Here is a 17,159-nt window from a genome sequence, read left to right as displayed (position 1 = left end):
AGTACAAATTAATGTGTTGTTTTATTAAACTGTCATTTGGCATCAAAACTAGCAATGATTTGAGCACAACTTACTCAGCTGAAACAAGCTCCCACACATATGTGAATCAAAATCATGCAAACACAGGTCAAGAAACTTGAAAGGAAGCAACAGTAAGAGCTGAAACTATGGTGTTGTTTTTTTTTTTGCCTAAGGAATTTTAAGAGCATCATAATACTGAAACTGAAGCTTAGTTTCAGAAGAGTGAGCTGCTTTTTCCAGGAATTACGAGAGTATAACTTGACATATTGTATCCAGAATCATCAGTCTAATACCACAAAATGGAAGGGTCCAGCTCCCATGACTGCCGTCAGAGTGCAGTCAGGCTACATGGAATATTCTGAGCTGTTTTGCATTATGATTTCAATTATAGTGTGAGAATATATCTTGTATTATCGATTTCATTTTTTTATAAAGTTAAGTCAGTAAGATTAATAGATAAGTACGATTATTATTCTAAATCTTAATTAATTATTCATTGCTTTTAACAAGAGTATGTGAGCATGTTACTAAGGTACAAATTACAAACCTTTCACATATATATACAGTATGAAGACCCCCCTTGTTTTCCTGTTCATATGGGTAGAGATCATATCAGTGTTGTCATGGCTGTGTGAAGATCATGGCCCAGCCAGGGACCTGCTGCCGACTTTGGAGCCCTGTCGTGCAGAATGTGACACGTCTCACGGCCCTTTTTAGCCATGTTCTGTTTAGCAGGGCCACACATGTGCCTGGTAGGAATCTGGAAGATTGTTTACCAGTACAGGGAAATGTTCCGGAGGTTCTGTCATGCTTTTTACGTCTAAAAATTCTATATGGTTGATCTTTGAGATTGATGTTGTTGTAATAGTGGTTGGTTTTGGTACGGTATAGGACACTTTTTTTAATAGTGGAGTGCCTGTTCAGTGATGTCTGAGTGTATCACAAACAGTCACACATGCCTTGTTTTCACACAGCTGTGTAAACACTTTGTTTGATAAGTCTAATTTATGCTGCCTATCCAAACCTAGTTACAAAATGCAACCATTTAATAGAAGTCTTGAATTTATAATAGAATTTATGGTAAGTATTACTTGAATTTTGTTAGCTTCTCCTATTTTAGGCCACTTTGACTGCTTCATACTGATTAGTAAAATGATTTTAGTTAATAGTTATAGGACTTATTTGAAACAGTCTATTGTTCTTTTTATTTAATAACATGTTATGAGTAACGGTGTTAGCTGACAGATTTCTCTTTCCTGTGAGCAAGTGTGTGTGTGTGTGTGTGTGTGTGTGTGTGTTTGTGATTTTTTTTTTTCTCCCCCCATGTCGTAACAGGGTGTGTTTCTCTGCGAGGGAGGGAGAGTAATGAATGCTTATTGTTCAACTGTAGGGTGGGAGTGTTCATAGAACCTCATCTGAATTCTTGAAATGGTGATATAAAGATACTTGAAGTAGATGAGTGAATGAAGGAGAAAAAAACAGAAAGGGAAAGAAAAAGGTAACTGGATAATGAGCATGGATAATGTGAAAAAGTTTAGTAGTTCATGAAAACATACCAAGGCAAGGGGGGTGGGGGAATGGGACGACAGCAGACACAGGAGGAGGGGCGTACACGGAGAGGAAACTTGGAACAAAAAAAGTATCCAGTCCCAGAGTTCAAAATCAAATGCTTTTGTATGATCTGGAGACTCTTGCGTTTCTGGCAAGGCATTCTCTCTGCTCATTTGTTTCTCATAGCGAGCAAATCTAGCATTGGGTAGAATTCTGACGATTCTGACAGAGAGAGAAAGAGAGAGAGAGAGAGTGTGTGTGTGTGGGTGTGCGTGTGTTTGTGTGTGTGTGTGTGTGTGTGTGTGTGTGTATGTGTGTGTGTGTGTGTGTGTTCCACTCCAACTACCTCTTCCACGTCCTTTCCTCTTAGAATACTTGGAACTTGCTAGGTCACTAATAAAATGCAAATGCTTATCTTGCTTCTGATCTCCAACTCCCATCTTTTCTGTTTCTGTTGTACAGATGACACCCCTTTCAATTTCATAGAGGCCTCTTTAACCAGCACTGAGAAACATGCCTTTGTGCAACCCAAGAGAACCTCATTAATGACATCTCCTTAGCTACTGATGTGTTTGGCTGTTTTGCGCTCTGTTGTGAACAATAAGCTGTAATTAAAATGCCTTAGCAAGACTAAATTTAAGAGATAATTCTAGGAGAATCATAATTACATATTATAATTGTTCATCATAAGTGTATATTAATGATAATTTTACATGGACAATTTCTTCAATGATTTACACATGCTGTCTTTTCTCTTAGGTCGATGCATCTCTGTTCTTGGACATTTTATTAGAATGTTTGAAAGTGTAGAAAAGCAACACTCCCATAACATAGCATTCACACAGCTCTTATCTTCTTCATATATTCATTGGTGCTGTTCTAGCACTGCTCGCTTGTAAGGAAACATATGGTGTATTCATTTAAAAGAATGCATATTGTGTTAGTCTCAAAGGGCCATGTATATGTAAATAAATGGTTTTCTCCCTGTCATTACACAGCAGGAATGCTAAACCTGACCTCCCTGAACTGAGTTTCGGTAATATAAGATCCTTAGTGCTGATTAGACTTCTTAAGTGTAATAGAAGAGAACAGCACATACTTTCTAAATTGCCCAGCACAAAATGTTTCTTTTTGTATTCGTTAACTCTACAAACCTGCAGTATTAACACATACACGTATCCTCTTTCTTATTTTCTCACCTGCACTTTCTTTTGCGTTCTGCTTTTTTGATTTATTTTCCTGAAATTTCTTTTCTGTAGATTGCAACAGCTTTCAAAATACATTCCTAATAATTACTCTTAATTATTATTCCTAATAATTGGTTCAAAAGCAGGGGATATACTATACTGGAGGACATGAATAGCTGTTTTTCCCTCTCATTCAGAGATCAGGACGGCCCTCAACAATAGCCTATTGTGAAGTGTGCAGGCACTTTAAACCACACAGTACTCTCCGAAATAATCAGCCGGTGCCCAAAATTTCCCAGGTCATCCCACTGAAACATGTAAGCAATGTTTTATAAAATCATGGGAATCCTGCAAATGTGGGTCAGGCAATTATCTGTATGCTGCTTACACTCTATTGAGGGTTATGCTAATCAAGTCTAAACAGAAAATAATGTCATCCTACTTGAATGTGTATGTGTACAGTATGTTTCTGATAGCTTCAACTCAGTGTTTCATACTGATTAAAAATCTGTTAAGCATGTAACATTATGAGTAGGTAAAGCAGTTTTGCAAAGTAGAAATTTAGGACTAAACTTAAGACATAATAAGCAGAATACACTATTCTGGTCGACAATGTCAATTCTGAAAACTCCTCATAGAAGTTTCTGCAGAAAACGAGTAAGCCTCTCTCTGGTGTAAGGGCATTCCTGTCAAGGCCAGCCTTTGTTTTTCTGCGAACAGAGACTCACAGCCAATCACAGAATTCCTGTAATCCACCACTCATGTGACTTCACTGAATAATTACCCTTTGTTCCTCCCTTTTTCCTCCCCTCCTTTTTTTTGTCCTCTGCCTACTTCCTATTGGCTAGACGGATGGAGGGAGTGAAGGATTGAGTTTCCTCACAACTCAGCCAGACAGTCCAGCTCTAGCAGCTGTAGGAGACTGAGAGTTAGGGAAAGAAAGAGTGAGCGTTTGGCCGTGACCATGTCTGACAGGTGGACTCCTATCTTTATGGATGTATACAGTGACTATTGGAGGAGTTAACATATCTGGTTTTGGTGAAGCAGTTATTCTTCCAGTCGGTAATGAATGGACAAATAGCACTGGGACACCCCATGGTGTTTGCCCCAGTTGCCTGGGATTTCAGCAGAGCTCCTCCTCGGAGAGGAAAAAGTGTGGAGGAGTTGATGAGTGACAGCTGGGAGAGGGAGAGGTACATCCAAATGCATATGCACTTTCAGCAACAGCAGCAGCTACAGCAACCTCAGCAGCCAGTAATATGCCCACAGGATTTTGGGCCTGCACCGGGCTATTTGGAACACCAAGCCTACCTCAAACAAGCCAGCGGCATGCACCAAACTTGCTGGGAATATGAGGACTGTGACAAGATCCCATACAGAGATGGTTTACCACAACAGCAGAACCAGTTCTTCTACCACACACCTGAGGCTGTGTTTCAGGAACCCAGAAGGCCACAGGAGTGGACTGGCAACCATTGCTTTTATGAGCCTAAAGAAGATGTTAACTTGACTGACCACAGAGGGAATAAGGACCATGTCCAGAGCCCACAAACAAAGGAATATCCTAACTACATAAACCGATACAGACATAACTCTTGGGATGTGGATGAGTATAATGATGAAAGGGAGCACTATAGCAGATGGGATCAAAATGCCCACTATGACCGAGACAAAAGGGATTATTATGATAAAAAGAAAGGCAATTACAGAGAAAGGGACCGTTATGATCATAGAGACAGTGATTACTATGACCGTAAAGAGCTGGATACATATGACCGATATAACCAGAAAGACATGGATAATTATGACCACAAAGACTGCATGCGAAGGGATTACCATGACACTAGGCAAAGACATAAATATGCATATAGGGATACAGAACACTGTGGACGTAGAGAAAAAGAGTTCAGTGATCACAGAGATACGGATAGCTATGATCGTAACCAAAAGGACCAGTATGAGAGGAGAGTCGACCGTAATTACAACAGAGGGGGGGAGCAAGACCACAAGGAATTCAATCGCTATGCGTATAGAGAGAAAGACCGTAATGATCAAAGAGATGTTGACAAGTATGAGCAAAGAAAAGGGGATCACTCAAAATATAGGGAAAAAGATATTGATGATCGTAGAAAAGTAGACTACTATAAACACAGAGAAAATTCAGATGCTGAATATAAAGAAAAAGACCACTATGCTTGGCAGGGTGATGCCCATCCTGACCTTGAGTATAAGGATACATATGACTCTAGAAAAGATGCCAGGTACAAACTCAAGGAGAAAGTCCAATATGATCGTACAGAAAAAGATCATTATGAACACATGGAACAAGGTCTTCATGAGCAAAGACAAAAAGACAGTTGGAGGGACAGGGACTACTACCAGCTCCGAGATGCTGATCGCCATTATTATAGAGACAAGGGTAACAGACACCATCGATCTTATGACTGCTATGATAACGAGGTAAAACTCTATTGTGAGGACAGCGAATGGGAGGATGATAAGTATGAGCAGAAAAGCAGGAGATATTGCAAAATTTCCACAGAGGGGTACAGCAGTGACTATGATTCTTGGAAACATAGTAAGGACACCAAGAATAGGGTACGCATTGATCCAGACTCAAGAAGACTAGACATGGAAAAACAAGGCTGGAAAAAGCAGAAGGCGCTTTATGCAGGTTCACTGGACAGGAACAGTTTCTACAGAAGAACCGCTCCTAGTTCATTAAGGAAGTCTGAATTTGTCATCAACAGGAAAGAAAAGCAAGGTAAAAATTTATATTCCAGTACAGACAGTACCACAAACCTTAAAGTACAAGGAAGACAGATTTAGAACACATTGATGTAAAATGATGACACGAAAAGTTTAGTAACTGTGTATATGAAAATCTGCCGAAACCATGTAGCCACATGTACAGCACATATTTGCAGCCAGACTCTGACCTTCAGTCTCTGACTTGTGTGGTATCTGATCATTTCAGGAAATGCCAGAAGTGCTGATGATACTGTCACCAGTGTAATTAACCAGCAGTGTATGTATGTGTGTGATTAGGTGCTCTGGCTCCTATTACAGAGTAGAGAAGGTTTCACTGATTCTTCACGAAAGGTGATTTTCAAGGCAAGGCATGTATGATTGAGAGACTAGTCAAGCAGGTTTTGTGGCTTCACTGTATTTTTTTTTTCTTCTCTCTTACTCTCCTGCTCTCATTTTGTTCCTACTATCTACAGTCTTACATCACTCTGTCTAAACATGTGGTAAACATGTTTGGGAAAAGTAGATCAACGTGCAGAGTGAACATAAAATGGCTGGTTTATCTTGAAGGAACAAATGTCTTGGCTAATATTTTTCATAGCATGTTAGAACATGACTTGATCCTGTGACTATGAGATCAGGTTCTGTGGTTAAAGCAAGTGAATAGGTAGGGCCCAGCCCTGCCATCATGGGGAGACAATCTGGGAGGTTGACCTGGTGGGGGCCTGAGGGTCAGTAGGCTTATTTGATAAAAACATGTTGATTAAAACCTTATGTTTTGCCCTGGGGCCAGGGGTGCATGCATGTCAGGCTTGGAAGGGGGGGTCAAATCTGTTACACTGAAAGTGTAACTTGTGTTATCTACTCATCTGTCGACCCTCCCAGTGTGATTACCTTTGTTAGTGAGCTGTTTGTGTTCATTGTCTAAGTAGCAATGGATAGTAGTGTAAGGTATCTTGACGTGAGATTTCTTTGACCCGTGTTGTGTCTGACATAGAGCAGGTGGCCTGGGGAGCCCTGGGTAATCCTCTGTAGTGCAAGACTATAATTACCACCCATTGGGGGCGGAAAGAGGCTGGGAAGTCTTGTCTGGGACTAGGATGTGCCTAGCACCAGAGACCCTCCTTTATACACTCTGATGGGAGCTGAAACTGCTGAGAGACTAGGGCACTCCTAAGCTCAGCACTTTTGGGCTTTGTGGGAGCTTGATGTCTCTGTATTTTGGCTAGAGGCTTCTTTTGCTATTGATATAATGCAGAGGTATATAACTGAATGCAGATATCTCAGCTACAAAGAGATGTATTCATGTTAGTCTCATCAGCCAACAATAAAATTTGGCTTTTAAAATGACTACATTTAACATGATTCTGCATGAGAAGCCAGCTTTAAGTGCACAGTCTCAATGGGTGCTTATCTCAAAAATCTAATTGGATTACTCCATTTCAGGTCTCTTTTCATCTAACAGTTAAAGTAGGCTGCAACATTCAAAAGGTGCATTGGCTAATAAAAACACAAGTTCATTTTGAGTATCAGAGGTCATTTGATAGTCAGACTTGGCCAACTGGTATAGTTAATGCTGCGTGTGTCTATTGAGACACATGCTACTGGGTTAATCCCTCTGCAGCTGCCCATGTGGATGGTCTGAAGGGGGATTACACAGAAACCTTTAGGAAACATTCACACAACCTTCAAATAACATTAAGCCTAGGGTCAGCTTGATCAGCTTCATGAGCAGACTACAATATGTCTTGAGCAGAAGAGGTATTTATCTAATAATGTAGGTCAGCTACTTGGTCACACGCTGCAGAAACAAATGCAACAATCATCACACAAGATGACTTCTCAACTTTAGTAAAGAAAGATACTTTTCGGAAAAACAGACACGACTCTTATTGATCCATGTATTGAAATTACATATTGTCATCGATGGCTGTTTTTTATTTTTATTTTATAAAAAATTTTTTAGTGTACAGGTATATTGTGAACATAAAACATTAAATAATTATATGTAATTGTCAGTCTCAAGATCTCTGACACAAAGGTGTAATGGAGAGGATGATGTGTGCATTCATGTGTGTGAAGAGCACAAACTACTGTAGTGAGTTATCAGCCAGCATACAGGCGCCCAGTTTAGTGCTGATGCACCACAAGAGCAGCCATCTAAGGATGGATGCCAGTGCAAAACCCCTTCTATGTTTGTCTGTTGAACGAGACCTTTCAGCTGTATTTTACTCTTCTCTTTGTCCTTGAATGTCTTGCTTTGTTCCATTGGAGCCCAAGATAAAGAGTAGACATGTGTGTATTTATAGCATATGTTTGTAATGCTAATCTGACTGTTTTCAGGGGATTACATACACCCAAATCACTTACACTGCATGGTTGGATGTGGAGCCTTAGATTGGAAAGGAGACTAAAACAAAGTATTGCCAAGGTAGCACTATTGGTTGCTTTCAGACTAAGGATGGCTATATAGTGTGTCAGAATGTGAAAGGCTTTATGCTTTTATCTCAGAGTTGCAAAATGTACACTGAAATCGCAGTAGTGCTGTCAGTTTTGGAAAAAAAAAATTGTCATATCATGATACTTCAAGAAATCACAATACAATGATATTGAGCACAATATTTAGGTTAGCAAACTAGTTCCAGGAACCATATGTAACCTCTGATTTATTTATTTATATATATATATATATATATATATATATATATATATATATATATATATATATATATATATTAGAACTTGTCTCTAAAAAATTGCTTAGAAAAAAATAAACAGTGAAACTCCTGGTAGACAAAAGCAAAAGTATTCTATTGTCCAGTCAGCAGCTTGTTACGATGAGTAACAATGAACACACACACTACTCTCACAAATGATATCGACGATACTCTCACAAATCCTATTGCTCAGAGCTACTGTAGTTCTCATCTAGTGTTTTTGTTGCTGTTCTGGAGCTACACAGGAAAAGTTTAGACAGCTGTACAGTCAACACATGCTAATTAAATGAGTAACTCCTGAGACAGACAATCCAGTTTCAAGTGAATGCCGACTAGAATGCTCATGAATGCGTTCATACTTTCAGCTCTGGTGTGTAATAGTTCAGATTTCTCAACCTACACAAACTATTCAATGAGAAGTCCAGAGGAAGTGCTGGAATGTGACCCCACTGGCTTTTGAACAATAGCAAGACAGACCTGCACCTTTCTGTTAAGTGGCAGAATATATTTCCTGTCTGAATTTTTTTTTTAAATATTGAAGACTTGAGGCACATTTGTTAACATGTTTCTATTAAATGTATTGTGTACTGTGTCTACACTGACCTGTAGAGCAAGATTTGTGTGTATTTTTTGCCATGTTTACTTTAGGCTTTCTGTGGATTAATGCTGTAAAGGTGTATAAGCTGGACATGTGTTTATTGCTTTGTTTGCGACTGTATTAGTAGCGAGTTGTGAAAGTAATCTCAGTTTTTTCACACACAGTATTGGTTTGAACAGCGTTATCAGCTCCCCCACTCACTTTCAGTCTAGGTTTAAATGCAGAGGTCTACCAGCAGACGTATCTATGGCAACTGTGCATTCTTGTGTGAACTTTGTGCGCAGTGCTGATAGTGTGTGTGACTTTAGACTGACGTGATAACATATAAACCACACCAGTTTCATGCTTCAAAGAGAACTACCCACTCATTTCATTGCTTTCAATTCTGTAAATGTACTTTCAAGAAATCGTTTATCTAACCGGAGTCTAATTTGTTTGGGTTTTTAAAAAAATTCTTTTATTAGTTTTTTGGGTACGTGAGGCACATTATTAAGGATACAGTTATTTCCCACAAACGTAGATTTTAGGCTGTATATAGAGCGCATACCTTATGAAAAGAGAAGATCCACCTCCTTGCTGATATATCTGAACAAAAGTGTGAATGAGCACTAGGATCAAAAGAGGCCTCATTTTGAGAGATCCTTAAGATCTTGATGGAATTTAGATGAGTTGGACTTTGGGATTGGTCACTGCGAAATCATGGACCAGACCTTCCAAAATCGCTTGGCATTGAAGCTGATGTGACGTTTATGGATGTGTGTGTGTGTGTGTGTGTGTGCGTGTGTGTATGTGTGTGTGTGTGTGTGTTTGTGTGTCTAGGCCTCAGGACTCTAGCTCCAGCCTTTTGTGAATGTGCGCACCAGTGAGTGTGCTCACTCAGTTGTGTGTAATGGTTGTGGGTTCCCATGCATTCACATGGTAATGTGGGCCTAGAATTGAGCCCATGTCCCAGAGATAGAGCTACAGAGAGACATAGCAAGCTCTCAGCTTCACTTCTTAAGCAATCAGCTTCAGAAGAACGCACTGCTTGTGTGTTTGTGTGTGGTTGCCAGGAGGACAGGTGTGTTTATGAGGTGACTAGAAGTAGGCGAAACCAGAGGCTATATGATTAATGCCTTTAGAGTTTCTCTTATGATCCTGGGCAAGTGTTGTACGAGATCATTAGAGTTACAAAACAAACTTTTGATTGGAATGTCGGTATAACTCTATAATTATTGAAAGTGTTTTTGTTGTGTCTTATTCGAGTCTTAATTTTGCTCTTACCATCGTGCCTAAGTCTCATTAATTTGATCAATAATTTTTTTAAGGAATTATTTATGTTCCACAAACACGGACAACTTCCCTGGTATTCTGAATTTATAGAGCAGGCCATCATCAATCATGGGGCATACACAGGACAGGAAAACCATGCCTTCAACATCATGCTCTTTCTATAGAGCTTCATATAGGTAGGCATGATTTACTATATGGCCAGTGTCCATGCAGTGTTGAAATGTTCTCTTCTTTTAATTCATTTACAGGGTCAAGGTTGTGGCCTCTGTACTGCCCCCCCTGGGTGTGTAGGGGCTGCAGAGGAGACTGTCAGGACCAGCACAATGGAAAGAGATCAGACACAGTAGCAACATAAATTACTTCGTATGGACAAACGTGAAAGAATGAGATTGGTAGAAAGAAAGAGACTTTTGTATACAGTAGTTGCTTGGGATTGCCCACTCAACCATTCACACAAACGTTACTGTTAGAGAACACTTTCTTTTGGGTTCCACAGTCCCATTTGCCACTCCCACACAAGAATGTACTTATAATGACTTATTTTACTCTTCTGGTATGGCACAGTGGTGCAGTGGGTAGGTAGTATTGTTGCCCCACAGCTCCAGGATCACTGGTTTGATCTTGAGGTTAGGTTACTGTCTGTTCAGTGTTTCACATTTTCTTCCTGTGACCATGTACGTTTCATCCTGGGTCTCTGGTTTTCTCCCATCTCCCAAAAACATGTCAGTAAGTGAATGTGTGTGAATATACTACGGCTTTGAAAGCTAAGTGTAATATTGCCTAACTTGAGTGTATAGGTAGTTGCGATTTGTATGAGAGATTTTGGATGACTCACATCTTGATTTCTCAACAGTTTTGTCATGCTCATTTATTGTTTTAGCAAAGGTGTTTGGCTGACTGCATTTATTACATGTCATTGAGTCATTGCTAGGAGTTAACTTCCCGTCGGTTTCAATTCTCATTCTCATAGAGATTCTTTGTACCTGGCTTTTGCTGGAATCGTAGACCTGTGTCAAAATGTTCCAATTAAACTGGTGTAGGGAAAAATCTTGAGAATTTTTATACCAATGATTGTGTGAGAGAAACATAAGAAGAAACCATACTTGTTCATAAAGTTTTAAAGTGTGGTGTGTATTCTGCATTGTACTCAGCTTGGAAGTTGGCAGTCTGATGTTGGAATTACGTGATTTTTGAGCTTGGTGCATTCAAGCTGCAAATTTGGGAGGAAAAATCTGGATGCTTCCATGAAAGTGTGTGTTTTGTTAGCAAAAAGCTAGCCAGCTAACATTAGTGATCATAAGTTTGTGTGTTTGCTTTCTCAAAACAGTGAATTGTATGGTCTCTCTTATAGATCTCACCAAGTACTGTGTCTGTGTTGATTGATCTAAAGTAAATACTACTGTAAAGTCATTTGAAGTAGTTACATTTTATTTGCTGTTGTCGGCGTGAGTAGCCACGTTGACATGATGTCATATGCTGAACAAGGGCTTGAGGAAACCTTCTCAACTTTCCGAGTAGAAATTCCAAGTTGAGTAGGCATTTCCTTTTATTATTTTTTTTGTTTTGTTTTTTTTGTCAGAGGTTTCCGAGATTTAGTCAAACACAGCATTAGTAAGGTTGGACGCACAGATTGGTAATGCATTCACTGATATAGTTCAATAATGAAGACCCCTTAAGTAATCTGATGTAATAATTTCTATTAGGCATGGCTGGATGAGCTAGTATAGGTATTTTCAGCTCTAGAACAGTTGGGAAGATTCAATAAAGTATAATAAATTATCACTCAAAACCATGATGATTTAAAAGTTTTACTTCCAGGATCCAGCATCATAAGGGGCATAGAATGGACTGCATCTATTAAATTAAAGCATGTTTACCCATCTGTAGGCAAGTCTCTAGATAAATTAAGTGGCATCTGGTTAGTAGGCTAATCTCTCATTGCTTCTTGAACGAATTAGCAGCATGAAAGCTTTAATTCGGCATGATGTCACTATGAGTTACGTTAAATCTGGGAGGCACTGAATAGTTTCAGTGTTTGCAGCACATGCTTGATGTATGAAAAACTGTAAACTGTGCAGTGGTATAGCCCTGGAATAGCCAGTTCCTGCTGTGCAGTGTTACTAAAGAATAACTGATTCAGCTTGGATTCATTGACTCTAGTTTCTAATCTCCTGCTGCCTGATGAGAAGAAGCAAAGGGCTAGTTTGTCAGTGGACGTTGTGTCAGCTCTATGTTTTTACGAAGGTCCATTTTAGGCTTCATTTTTGGATGAATGTAGGATGTGCTGTCCGGTCTACACCAATCCCTCTGTTTTTTTCAACTTCAGGGGAGAGAGAAACAGATCAGAGGACAGTCAGAGTACAATTATATAAGTAAACAGCAATTGTGTGGTCCTCACCAACTTCTATAAACAAATAACATCAGATGTCAACAACAAAAAAAACACACAACAGATTTCAATATGTAGTCATTGTTTCCCCAAAAAGTAAACCAACATTCAGAAACCAGGTGGGGAATAAATAAGTACACCCTATAATTCAAAAATGTGGAACCACCTTTAGCATCGATAAATTGAAGTAAATGCTTTGTGTAGGACTTCATCAGTCTTTTGAAGAAAGTTTGGCCCACTCTTCTTTAAAACAGTTTGCTTCAGTTCGTTGATGTTTTAGGGCATTCGTTTATGCAGAGCCGTCTTAAGATCCCATCACAGCATCTCAATGGGGTTGTCTGGGGTCTGGACTTTGACTTGGCCATTCCAAAACCTTGATTTTTTTTCTTCTTTAGCCATTCAGATGTCGATTTGCTGGTGTGCTTGGGATGATTGTCCAGGTGTATGGCCCAATTTCAGCCCAGCTTAAGCTGCTGGACAGATGGAATATTCTGGTATAAAGTGGAGTTCAGTTTTATCTCCATGACTGCAAGTTTCCCAGGTCCTGTGGCTTCAAAACAAGCCAAATTCATAACCCCTCCACCACCATGCTTGACAGTTGGTATGAGGTGTTTGTGGTGATATGCTGTGTTTGTTTTGTTTTTTTCCAAACATGGCACTGTGTATGATGACCTGAAATCTCCACATTGATCTCATCAGTCCAAACGATATTGTTCCAGAACTTTTGTCTTTTGCTGCCATATTCTTTTGTGAGAGAAGGGACTTTTTCCTAGCCACCCTTCCATGAAAGCCATAGTTGTTCAGTCTTTTTCTGATTGTGCTGTCATGAACGTAAACATTTAATAAGCTTACAGAGGCCTGTAGATCACATGATGTAGTGCTTGAGTTTTCTTTATATCTCTGAGCATTAATTGGCCTGAGTTTGGACTGAATTTGCTGGGACACCCACTCCTGGGAAGATGGCAAATGTGTTGAAGACTCTCCATTTGTAAATAGCCCTTTTCACTGTAGAACGGTGAATTTCAAATTGTTTGGAGATGACCATATAACCCGTACATAACTTGCTTACTCTCTTACTCTTTAAATGATTGTGGAAGTGTACGTATTTTTTCCCACCTGGTTTCTGAATATTGGTTTACTTTTTGGGAAAAATTGGCTACATTGTGTTTTTATGTGGTTACCTGAGGTTAATTTTTTGTTTACAGAAGTTGATGAGGACCACCTAGTTGTAGATTATGCCCTGATACAGTAAATTAAAACATAGAATTGAAGGGGAGAGTACTTTCTTTTTCCCATGATTGTATATACTGCACAAAGTGTTTTATTCCAGTGCCCTATTTCTTTTCAGTCAACTAATTACATGACATATAACCTCCACAATGTGATGACAGCCAAAACCATTAGCACAGAAAGGTGGCATATACTAGGTCTCCACATGTAATTTTACATTTACTTTTTGTGTTCATTCAGAGATGACGCTACTGTCGGCCCAGCCTAAATCTCTAGAACCAGTTCCAGCCTCTGCAGCCACCACTGAGGATCCTGAGCAAAGGATGCTAGAGAAAAGGTCAAAGGTCATAGCAGAGCTCCTGCAGACTGAGAGAGATTACATCAAAGACCTGAACATGTGTAAGACAGAAATCATCCTACCACTACAGAGAAAACAGGTAAATAGAAATACACCACTATATAGTGATATAAATGCTAAGACAGTGAAAAAAATTACAGTTTGTAGACACAGAGTTAACTGTTTTGTTGTCTTAAATTAGATGGTTCCAGAGATTTGTAATTATCTATCTTGGTTTTTTCGCTTTTGTTCTTGTCTGAACATAATGCCTATACATTCAGGTCCAGAATGTAGACTTTGATGGGCTCTTTGGCAACATCGACTCTGTAATTGATCTCTCCACACGTCTTGAAGAAGCACTTGAGGACACTGACTCGATAGGTAAGAAAAAGATCTCTAAGTTACAGTGTTGTTGCACATATCTTAATGTTAAAATGAACTGTTTAATGAATGTATCATTTGTTTCTTAGGAAAAGTGTTCCTGGACTTCAAATCAGAACTGGAGGAGGTGTACAAGGTCTATTGTCAGAATCACGATGATGCCATCGCCTTGCTGGAGTCCTATGAGAAAGATGAAAATATTCAGAAACAGGTGCTGGAGTGCCTGGAGAACCTCAGGTTGGTCAGAGTAAAGATTTGTGGTTTGTAGATGCATAGGTGCAACTATCTCACTGCATGGTGTTTTATATAACTACCAGAGCATGTTCGAAGAATGACCACGCTAGTTACTATAGTTGCTATTTAATGGCGTTGTTAATTAAAAAGGGGCAGTCATTGTGTGATATCATACACTGTGCATTGGTAGTTCTCATGTTGTGCAAAACTTTAGGCCTACTCCCCCAAAACTAATGATGTTACGGATGATTCTAAGTATACACACAAAGATTTTTCTTGTGTAGTTCACCAGTTTTCTTGTACAATTTAAATGCAGGAAGGCTTCCTTTAAGCTTGTGTTTAACTCGATTAAAGCAAATATAAGGTGGCACCTGGTGATGGTGTGTTTTCTGATGTAATCAATAAGTTCACGAATTTGAGTAACGCCCAAGCATTTAAAACATTTTCCTTTTGGTTTTGCCTTTTGCCTCATATATATAGTTTGTCATAATGTAGTAAAGTATAACCAGAGAACAATGTGAGTTTCTTAATTTCACTCTGCTTGTCACGCTTCTATCTAACATATTTCTTAGTCTGTTTTAAAAGAATCATGTTATTTTTTTGGATTTTTCCTGTAAACACAGCTCGCCAGGCAAGTGGAAAAGGAATCGGGTAGCCCATTTTCTGTACTCAGGCCTAAATCTATTTCCTTCTTTCTCATCAAAGTGATGTTTTTTTTTTGTTTTGTTTTTTACTATTTGTAGATTAGTGTGTTTGGTTGTTCATGGAGCTGACAGGGCTTTGTTTTAGCTGGGCTTCTGTCCGTGCAGTGCAGACTTGGCTCTCCCACTGCGTTCTTTTGAGAGTAGTTATGAGCCACGTGAGAGTTTGGGGCCATATGAAGATGACATTTAATTTTTTCGCTCAGTGGGGAGCTGTGTGGGGCCAGTAGAGCCTTGGTGCTCCTCCAAAGTGGGTCACTGATGCCCCATGCTGCCTTGGCGACTGAAAGTTTATTAAACTAACTCAGAGTCATTTATTTTCTTTTGTATTTGTGATGGTTGCTTGCTTCTTCAATCTTGTTATTGCAGGAAATAACAAATCACTAAAATTCAATTAACTGTTAAAGCTGTACCAAAAAAAAAACAAGTAATATCTAATACTTTTTGTGATAGTTAGTCTAGCTAGTAGTTATATAGTGTCTAATTATCAAACATAGAAGCAGGTCCCTTAACCTAACATAATCTGTTTTGTCCCATCTCTCTCTTTTTTTTCTCCCTTCCTCCTGACAGAACGATATACCATGGGTGGTAAGTCTAAACAAGCTTCTGCATGTGAAGTGCCTGACTGCATGTGTGATGTTTATTAACCCTCATAACCTGTTTGTTTATGTGTGTGCAGCCAAGGGGATTGTGTACTGAGAGTGCTTTTTGTGTTTACTGTATTTTTGTGTTTTGGCTTTTTCTTGTTAGGTCTGTATTCTGACTTGACTTAAGTCTGCACTTTTTAGAACTTTTTGAGTTACAGATTTAACCTGTGCACATGCATAGTATGTCAAGTCAGAATTTAACCCCAAGTGAAATGTTGGCTTGCTTTTTTATTTTATTTTATTTTTTTTTACTTTTTTATTTATTGGCAGCTGGCGTAAAGCTGTATGGTGATATGATTTAAATATTAACACAGTCTATAAGCAAATCCCAATCCATATTGCTGTTTTGCTGTTTTTGTTTCCTTGTGGAACTGTGGAAAAACAACTTGTTCACAATTCCTCAAAAAATGATTACCATATTGGTTATCACTGAATGGAAAAATGCAGTAAGATGCAAACAGTTCATCACTTTTGAAATGGGTTTTTTTTTTTATTATTCCACCAATCATATTAGGTATGTTAAAGAGATTAAAAATATCCCATTTTTAGTAACGTTGCATAACCAGTCACCCCAGTAACTTGTCTCTTTTTTATTCCAGCAGCTAATTAAATGCACATAATCTGATGAAACACAAAACACTTAGCACAGAAAGGTGGCTATTACATATTTATTCAGAGATGACTCTACTGTCAGCCCTGTCTAAATCTCTGCATTTGATTCATGAAATATTGTAGACTGGTGTATGAAAAATGACCCATTGTAAAAGGATTACGATGAGAAAGGAATGATATGCGTTGACTGTAGAGGGTCTTATTTAAAAACAAATTTTCCTTTTTTTTCAGGGGGAAGACTAACTACATAAACCTGGGTTCATTTCTGATAAAGCCTGTGCAGAGGGTGATGCGTTATCCACTGCTGCTCATGGAGCTTTTGAATGCCACACCAGAGTCGCACCATGATAGGAAGCAGCTTGCAGATGCAATGTCATCCATCAAAGAAATCAACGTCAACATCAATGAGTACAAAAGAAGAAAGGACCTGGGTATGTGCGTGTGTGTGTGTGTGTGTGTGTGTGTGTGTGTGTGTGTGTGAGCCATGGCCTGAACTTTTGTGCTCCCTGATTTCTTTATGTGAGTATATTGCAG

At 39.0% G+C, this 17,159-nt stretch overlaps 1 protein-coding gene across 4 annotated transcripts in view; it reads left to right on the top strand.

The window, feature by feature from the left end:
* dnmbp (dynamin binding protein) overlaps positions 1-17,159 on the top strand; it is a 40,390-nt gene that overhangs the window by 19,120 nt on the left and 4,111 nt on the right. For 3 of the 4 annotated variants that reach the window (XM_053639570.1, XM_053639571.1, XM_053639572.1), the window contains 5 exons: positions 13,954-14,150; positions 14,332-14,431; positions 14,521-14,668; positions 15,937-15,954; positions 16,857-17,056. In XM_053639570.1, the coding sequence (XP_053495545.1) occupies positions 13,954-14,150; positions 14,332-14,431; positions 14,521-14,668; positions 15,937-15,954; positions 16,857-17,056 (663 nt within the window). Of the gene's footprint in view, positions 1-1,351; positions 5,524-13,953; positions 14,151-14,331; positions 14,432-14,520; positions 14,669-15,936; positions 15,955-16,856; positions 17,057-17,159 lie in introns of those variants that run through there. The other variant, XM_053639573.1, reaches the window with a different exon arrangement.

Source organism: Ictalurus furcatus, chromosome 13 (assembly GCF_023375685.1).
Source record: "Ictalurus furcatus strain D&B chromosome 13, Billie_1.0, whole genome shotgun sequence".
In the NCBI taxonomy this organism is placed as follows: Eukaryota; Metazoa; Chordata; class Actinopteri; order Siluriformes; family Ictaluridae; genus Ictalurus; species Ictalurus furcatus.
The sequence above is the reverse complement of the archived record's forward strand: the minus strand, read 5'-3'. Positions and strand labels throughout refer to the sequence as shown.